Source organism: Nicotiana tomentosiformis, chromosome 6, assembly GCF_000390325.3.
Source record: "Nicotiana tomentosiformis chromosome 6, ASM39032v3, whole genome shotgun sequence".
NCBI classification, from domain to species: domain Eukaryota; kingdom Viridiplantae; phylum Streptophyta; class Magnoliopsida; order Solanales; family Solanaceae; genus Nicotiana; species Nicotiana tomentosiformis.
In genome coordinates this window covers 29,894,308-29,903,473 of record NC_090817.1, presented here as the reverse complement: position 1 = coordinate 29,903,473, position 9,166 = coordinate 29,894,308, and the positions used below count along the sequence as shown (strand labels likewise).

General features: G+C 37.4%; 1 protein-coding gene across 1 annotated transcript; it reads right to left on the bottom strand.

Annotated features, from left to right (window-relative positions):
- Positions 1-7,104: 7,104 nt before the first annotated feature.
- Positions 7,105-8,563, bottom strand: LOC104092575 (F-box protein At3g57590-like). The gene is made up of 2 exons (XM_009598201.4): positions 8,295-8,563; positions 7,105-8,186 (listed from the first exon to the last, which is right to left on the bottom strand). Exons 1-2 carry the CDS (start codon positions 8,303-8,305, stop codon positions 7,235-7,237), a joined length of 963 nt encoding a protein of 320 aa, XP_009596496.1. The 5' UTR covers positions 8,306-8,563; the 3' UTR covers positions 7,105-7,234.
- Between the last annotated feature and the right edge of the window lie 603 nt (positions 8,564-9,166).

Sequence of the window (9,166 nt, the reverse complement as noted above, 5' to 3'; positions counted from 1 at the left end):
AACTGGAGAGTATGTATCAAAGTAGTCTAGACCTTATCGTTGTCTATACCCTTTGACTACGAGTCTTGCCTTGAATTTATCAATAGTGCCATCATCTTTGATTTTTCTCTTAAAAATCCATTTAGAACCCAAAGGTTTATTTCCAGGAGGAAGATCAACCAATTCTCATGTATGGTTGTTCAATATGGATTCTATTTCACTATTGACTGCCTCTTTCCAAAATAATGATTCGGAAGAAGTCATAGCTTCTTTAAATGTTTGAGGCTCATTCTCCAATAAAAAAGTCACAAAATCTGGTCCAAATGAAGTAGACGTTCTTTGACATTTACTACGTCTTGGATCCTCCTGATTACATATACTTTCTTTTGTTTCTTCCCGAGGTCGTTTAGATCCTTCACCAAACGACTCACATTCCTTTTTATACGGATATATATTTTCAAAGAGCTCAGCATTATCTGATTCTATAACCGTATTATTATGAATGTCGGGATTTTCTGATTTATGAACCAGAAATCGATATGCTTTACTATTTGTCGCATATCCTATGAAAACACAATCAACGGTTTTCGGTCCTATCTTTACCCTTTTGGGTTTAGGAACTTGCACTTTTGCCAAACACCCCCACACTTTAAAATAATTCAAGTTGGGCTTCCTTCCTTTCCATTTTTCATATGGAATGGATTGTGTTTTGCTATGGGGCACTCGATTTAATATTCGATTAGCCGTAAGAATGGCTTCCCCCCACAAGTTCTGTGGCAAACCAGAACTTATCAACAACGCATTCATCATCTCCTTTAATGTGCGATTCTTTCTTTCCGCAATCCCATTAGATTGGGGCGTGTAAGGGGCTGTTGTTTGATGAATAATTCCATATTCTAAACATATTTCTTCAAAAGGAGATTCATATTCACCACCCCTATCACTTCTTATCATTTTTACTTTCTTGTTAAGTTGCGTTTCAACTTCATTTTTGTATTGCCTGAATGCGTCTATTGCTTCATCTTTACTATTCAGTAAGTAAACATAGCAATATCGAGTACCATCGTCAATAAAAGTTATGAAATACTTCTTTCCACCGCGAGATGGTATTGACTTCATGTCACAAATATCTGTGTGAATTAAGTCTAAAGGATTTGAATTCCTTTCAACTGACTTATAAGGATGTTTAACATACTTAGATTCCACACATGTTTGACATTTTGATTTTTCGCATTCAAACTTAGGCAGTACTTCCAAGTTAATCATTTTCCGCAAGGTTTTATAATTGACATGACCCAAACGTACATGCCATAAATCATTTGACTCAAGTAAGTAAGAAGAAGCTGAAATATTATTATTATTTTCCACAACCATTACATTTAGATTGAAAAGGCCCTCGGTGAGGTAACCTTTTCCTACAAATATTTCATTCTTACTTATGACAACCTTGTCGGACACAAAAATGCACTTAAAACCGTGCTTAACAAGAAGTCCAGTAGAGACTAAATTCTTTCTCATTTCGGGAACATGAAGGACATTGTTCAAAGTCATGACCTTGCCAGAAGTCATTTTCAGAAATATCTTCCCATATCCTTCAACTTTTGTTGTTGAAGCATTTCTCATATAAACTGTCTTTCCGGGTCCAGCAGGAGCATAAGTAGCAAAAGCTTCTCTAACTGCACAAACATGGCGAGTGGCTCTAGAATCAAACCACCACTGTTTAGGATTTCTCACCAAGTTACATTCAGAAAGCATGGCACACAAGTTATCAATATCATCATGCTTTACTACCATATTTGCTTGACCCCTTTTCTTGTCTTTCTTCGGAGCACGACACTCCGTAAATTTGTGTCCGATTTTCCCACAGTTGTAGCAGTTTCCACTGAACCGCTTCTTGCTTGGGTTGTATTTCGGAACAGAAGCCTTCTTCCTCTTTTTGTTATCTTCAACAATATTTGCTCCCATTATTGTTGAATTTCCACGGCCTCTCCTTTCAGCAGCTTTATTGTCCTCTTCGATTCTCAACCGAACAATGAGATCTTCAAGGGACATTTCCTTTCGTTTGTGTTTCAAATAATTTTTGAAGTCCTTCCACAACGGAGGCAACTTCTCAATCATTGCTGCTACTTGGAATGCTTCATTGATGACAAGACCTTCAGCAAGTAGATCATGAATAATCACTTGCAATTCCTGGACTTGGGTAATAACAGACTTGCTATCTACCATTTTGTAGTCCAAAAATTTTGCGGCAACAAATTTCTTCATCTCGACATCTTCAGTTTTATATTTCTTTTCAAGCGCATTCCACAATTCTTTTGACGTCTCCACGCCACTGTATACATTATACAGATTATCATCCAGTCCGCTAAGAATATAATTCTTGCATAAAAAATCAGAATGCTTCCACGCTTCAATCACGACAAAGCATTCATTCTCTGGAGTTTTATCTGGCAGATCAGGAACATCTTCCTTTATGAACTTCTGTAGACATAACGTAGTTAAGTAGAAGAATATCTTCTGCTGCCAGCGCTTGAAATCAATCCCGAAAAATTTTTCGAGTTTTTCTGCCGGTGCCAACGCCGGTGTTCGACTTGTCGATGCGTTGGCAGTCACCGTCGGAACAGCTTGATTTTCGCTTTCAGTCGTCATTTTTTCTGTAAAAGAATGACACAAACAAACGTTTAATAAACGTTTTTAAACTGGAGTAAAAATCACGTAGATTTTAATCTCCAACAAAATGCCACGAAGGCTTTACTCTCCAAAATGGGAGTACACAAAACCACAAAGGTTTTAGTTTGCAGAATAATAAGAATAACACAAATACAGAAATAAATATTAAATTCCTTAAGATTGTTAGTCCCGCCAATATTGTTGTATTTGTAAATAATAATTCTGGAAAATATAAGTTATCGTAATGAAACAGTAATTAATTCGAAACCACTGAATTCATAGTGTTTCCTTAAGGAATTTAATCCCCTCCTAGTACCCAAGGTTATGGATTATTTCCTCCCAGGATAGAACGAATCACACACTGGTGTAGCGGTACTTCAAACTCCAATGTTTCAGCGAACACAAAGTTCGGTAGGAAATCACACTTACAGTTGCTTTGTTTGAAGTTAAAACAATGCAGAACAAAGGAGTAGAAACTAAAAAAATCGTATGAAAATGCTGAGAGGAAGGAATGCAATGTATAGCCAAAGTTGAGCGTTTTCAGTTTTGGTGTATCTTTCTTCAACAGCTGCTGCACATATTTATAGCAGTCAGCTTTGAAGATGAACGACCCTCCACCCTCCATGGTGGAGCATGCACTAGCTTGTTTGTGGAGCAAGCACTTGGCCATGGTGGGAAGAGCATTAGGCGGCTGCTATTGCAGCTGGTGGTCAATACACGGATTGAAACATATCCGTTACAAATGCGGATAATCTTACGTTAATATTTACTATTAACAAATAAATTTGGTCCAAAACATTAATCGATCATTTGACCGAATCTGAATCTGAAGCCGAAGCCGAAGCCGAAGCCGAGCCGAGCCGAGCCGAGCAGAGCGAGCGACGACGACGACGGTGCGAGGCTTGCTTTCTTCTTAACTCTTTAAGAGCTACAAGAAGAGCAATTATATATATACCCACCAAAAATCTTTTCCTCTTCCAACATGGGACAATGTCTCATTGTCAAGAGGGGAAAACTTAAAATTTTACTCAAAAATTTTATTTTTCCCTTCATTTCTCATTCACCCTCATTTTAAGACTATTTCATCTTAAATAACAAAAACCTCAACAATACCATCCCAATGCAGGTCTAGTTCGGCACTTTGACTCTGTAAACAAAGAGTAAGCAATCCATGGTAATATCATCCCAGTGCAGGTCTAGTTCAGCACTTTAACTGTAATTATCGATGAATTGATCAAACGAAGATACTTTAATTGCTCTACCTATGTTAAAACCTTTTTCTAGTGAAAAGATAACCCGAAAAGGTATTGCAATAAAATTAATGGCCTACAAGGATTAGTATTTTATAGTAATCTTACAAGAAGAAAAAGTCATGTTAACGTAGGTGGACCTAACTCACTAACCATTAAGAAATGGCTTATAAAGATTCCCATGTTAGACACAAACTTATTTATTCCTTATTGCTTGTCTTTATTCCTATCTTCAATGGTAACTCTGTAGCGCGTCCTAGATACGCACCACCCTATGGCGCTGTCGAACGGCACGTATTGACAACCAAAACAACCCTCTAGCAGTGGTGATTCCACCTACTGAAGGAATTGCAGGAAATCAAACATATACTACTTCAGTAACTAGCACAAACGTCACCTCGATGCCCACAGCCCGTCACCCAAGAGAAGCAGTAATTGCGCGGCAAACCACCCACAACGGGATGGCGGCGGTGATATTTAAAGCTAAAGACTCTTATGGAATCATGGCTGAAGAATGCAAATTAACAATTGTGGGGAGATTCTTGAAACCCCGTCCACAAATAGAAAGAATAAGGTCTACCTTCAGAGAACTTTTTTCGATCAAGGGTTCTGCTAAGATCGGTATCTATGATAATTACAACATTTTCATAGACTTTACCAATGAAGAAGACTTCTCGTCGATATGGTACAAAAGGGTGATCGAAATCGAGGGATTACAAATGTGGCTACAAAAATGGTCACCGAATTTCAAACCAGACATCCCAATTGTTCCGGTGTGGGTTCTCCTCCCAGGTATTCCGCTTAATATGCACAATTGGCACTGTGAAACAAATTATTAGCAATATCGGCACACCATTATCATTAGATGCTGCTACTCAGGAAAAAACTAGACCAAGCATGGCCAAGGTTAGGGTCAAAATAGATTTAACGAAACCTCAACCTAATAGTGTATGGGTGGGTTCCGAGGATGAGAAATTTTCCTTGAAAGGATATACTCAAAAAATTGAATATGAGAGCATTTCGAAATTTTGCAAACATTGTAGAAAACTTGGGCACAACATGAACTGTAGAGTTCTCGAGAAAAAGAGTGCTACAGAAAATATTGAAGCAGATCAAAATGGTAAAGATACAATTTTACTGCAAACAGAAATTGGAGGTGGAGATACACTGGGAAAAAAGATGTAACGGGGAATAACCATGGAACTACAACAAGGGAAGACAAACCTAGCTCTAGCAAAATTCCAAACTCTACTAGAAAGCAAAATAATGAGGGATTCACGGAGGTTATAAGCTATAGAAACAAGAAAGCTAAAGCAACTAAGGTGCAGACAAATGTGGACAAGGATGCATATACAGCAAAACAACACCTCAAGGTAGATGTTGTAGCCAACACTACTAATGTAACTACAGAAACTGGAAAAAAGAAAGATGAGTGAGTATCAAAGCATAGTCAGGAAGAAAAGGAACATACAAATACAGAGAAGAATTTGGAAACAAAGAAAAGCAAGAAAGGCAGGAAAAAGAAGAAAAAGGGAAATGCTAATGGCCTACTAAGGGTGAAGAACATGCTATGGATCAAGCAAAAGCCAAGCCATTTTGAAGAAATTGTGACAGAAGTCCAAGGAAATGAGATGAAGATCAGTATGGGCAAACACCTGAAAGAAACCAAAACAAAGACTCAGCTACAAGGCAGCACGAAATCGCATCAGGAAGAAGATAAGGCAATCACTCGGCAAAAGAAGAAACAAAATGCTACTGCTAGTACTATACCAGAAGACCAACTTAGTAAAGTCAAGTAAAACAATAAAGATATTCAATCTCCAATCATCGTGGATACCGCAAACGTGAAAAATAAAGGTATCCATCTTATGGTAGATCTAGGTTCCATTGCGGTAGTGCATAATGAGGAGAGACATGGCTCAAGTTTAGAGCATTTTCATGGCAATGATGATACTACAGAACAAGAAGATGAAGAAGAAACTGTGGATTCCTCTGAAGAGAAAGTTCCAAACAGTTTCAACACAGTCATGGACAGTGACTCTGAAAAGGATGAAGATTCAGTACTCAAGGAAACCAAAGATATAATCAACAAACAAGGACTATCACCTAGAGGTCACCAAAACAAAAAGAAGGCTAGGGGAGGTCATGGACCAGCCGAAAGCAGACAAAACTAACCCCTTCTATCCTTTAATGATTAAAGTCATCATATGGAACATAAGGGGAATGAAATCCAAGGGAGCAACTCTAAGACTAATGAAATTAGTCAACATATATAAGATAGACTTTGTGGCTCTTCAAGAACCTTTTCTGAGTTCAGACAAGCTTGAAAGATATAAAATAGCCTTGGGTTTTGACTATGCAGCAGCCAACAAAAATAGCAAGATATGGTTCTTCCATAGAGCTAATTTTGACTGCACTATCATCTCTGATAAGAGACAATAAATTACCTTCAAATGCAAGATGGATGGGGACAACCAAAACTTCTGGCTCACTGCAGTATATACCAAATAAAAGGCTGTGAAAAGAAGAAGGCTTTGGAGCAATCTCAGACACCTACATGATGTAATTGATGGACCTTGGGCTGTGTTTGGAGATTTCAACTCAATCCTAGCTCCGGAAGAAAAGAGAGGAGGAATACAACATAGTTTGACGAGGAGTCTAGACTTTATAAATTGTATTGAAGATTGTGAATTAGCTGATGCTGGATTCTCTGGCAATGCATTTACCTGGTGTAATGGTAGGAGAGAGAAGAAGAATTAGCAAAAGGCTGGACAGAGTCCTTATAAATGAGAATTGCTCAGACCTATACCAACAAACCAGAATAGATCGTCTTGCCAGAACAGGATCAGATCATAGACTCATTTTCATGGAATGCAATAACACTCATACTGATTTTATCAGATAATTCAAGTTTTTAAACATTTGGACAACTCAACCAGACTTCTTAAATCTCGTTGAGGACACTTGGAACATAGAGGTATATGGCAACTCTCAATGGATCCTGCAACAGAAACTGAAGACTCTCTCCAAAAAATTGAGTCTTTGGTCTAGAGAAACTATTGGGAATGTATTTGAAAAGGTGAAACAAATAGAGGCAGACACCCTAATTCTGGAGCAAACTCATGAAGACGATGACTCAGATGCCAATAGGGAGATCTTACATAAGGGACATGCAGAATATATCAAATGGTTAAACATGGAGGAATCAATTCTCAAGCAACATAAACATTGAGGGTCCGCTCAATTTAAGTTCAAACCTTAACATCAACTTAACAGTAATCCACACAATAGATGATCCCCTAAAATAGTATAGAGCTTAAGAAGAAAAATAGACATCAAACTGAGTAGATGCAATACTCATAATTATAGATACCAATAATCTTAGCATTCTCAGCAAGCCCCAGGATTCTCTCTGATCTCCACTTGTTTTCCTTCAAATCGTAGAATAAAATCCTATTTGTTGGATCATTATTTGGTTTCGTGAATGCGATCTCCTTCTTGTCAGTAGTACTAGTACATCTGCGATGTACTACAAAATTCCCATATGTTGCTACTGAGGATTGAGGAGGAATGACAATCTCAAGCTGCCTTATCCATTCTCCTGTTTCTGGACTTTGTAGAATCCAAACACGCATATAATTAAACATGACGTCAATGGCTGCTAATTTACCCTCAAGTTCTACCAGGTTAAACCGGCGTCCTATCCTCATCCCATAATTACGATAATTGTCCCACAATGAGATAATTCTGACCTCTTCGATTCTACAATTAAAGGCCACTATGTCAAGTCCGTAAATGTTGCAGTGACCACAGTAAAAATACACAGCTCCATCAACGTAAACTCCTTCATAATTCGTTTTTGGGTAAAAATTGGTTATCCTGTCGCAGTTGATCTCTCTCCACGTCGTTTCACCTAAAGTGAAAACCCAGCAGTGTCGGGTTAACTTCATCTTAGGGTCATAAATTGTCATAAGAACTTTGTGTTTTTTCAAATTTGGGTCAAAACCCAAAGAACAGTGACACTGATAATTAGTACTAAAATCAATGTCTAGACGAGGAAGAAATCTCGATTCTCTAGTAGTAGGATTGAAAATAAAAACAGGCTCGAAATTTTCACTCCATAAACAAAACAAACCTTTGGCGTACTCAACTTTGTGATAGCTAACACCGCCCAGAATGGAGGTGCTTTTGGTCTTTTTACCCAACTTCTGGTTCTGGCCGTCGTGTTCACAACTGTAGTAATAAAACTTTTCTTTACGCGGCTGCCTTGTGCGTACCAAGAATTTGCTGTTGGACAGAGAATTAGATATGGAGCAGCCCCTTTGATGATGAAGATCCACAAAATAGGGATCTCGGCCTAATCCGAAAAGAGAGCTATGAAATCTTGAAACGCACCTGGATCGCATCAAAGATATGGTGGGAAATCTAGAGAATATATCATAAAATTATATCTTCAGGTAAATCTTCAGATTTGTTTCCGGCGGTACAAATCTTCTTCATCTCCTTATTTTCCATGAGGAACAGAAAACATTAATGGTAGCTTCTGTCCTGAACCGACCGGACAGAACACGCTTTACTTTATACAGTTACATGTACATGTGTTGGGCAACCTAGCTGGTTTTTACTTTTACGTTTCCTTCTAGTTTTAGGACTTTCGTTACTGTTGCCTTGACTTGGATAAATACTACTAGGTGAGGTTATGCCCTGGCCCGGCCAATATGTGTCTGTAATTTTATTTTTTTCTCAAGCATCGAAAATCTTACTATATTAACAAGTTCTTTCCAAATTATATATGAAAATTTTAATTTGAAAACAAAATTCAATATGGTTCATATGTATATGATCACGGTTGAACTAGAACTACAAGGCAAGATAAAATATACTCTATATATTTAGGCTAGTATGCAACAACTCAAGAATGATCCAAAAATCCTTTCTTTCTTTCTTTTTTTAACTTTTAGTACTACTGCTGTTTTGCTTTTTCTATAAATTCATTGGATAAGGATGTTTCCATTTTTTTTCTTTAATGTTGGATCAACAAAATCTTTTGAAATAGAAGACAAAGCCACAGTCAATTTGCTTATATAATTTCGCTTTTTATAAAATAAAGTCAATCTTAATATCCGAAAGACAAGATTATCGATTTTGTGACAGATAATATATCTATTTAACCAAATGGCAATAGATGTGAGCATCACTAACAATATTCAATGATCCAAAAAAGTGAAAGATATCATTAAATAGAGTAATAAAAAATAATGAATGAC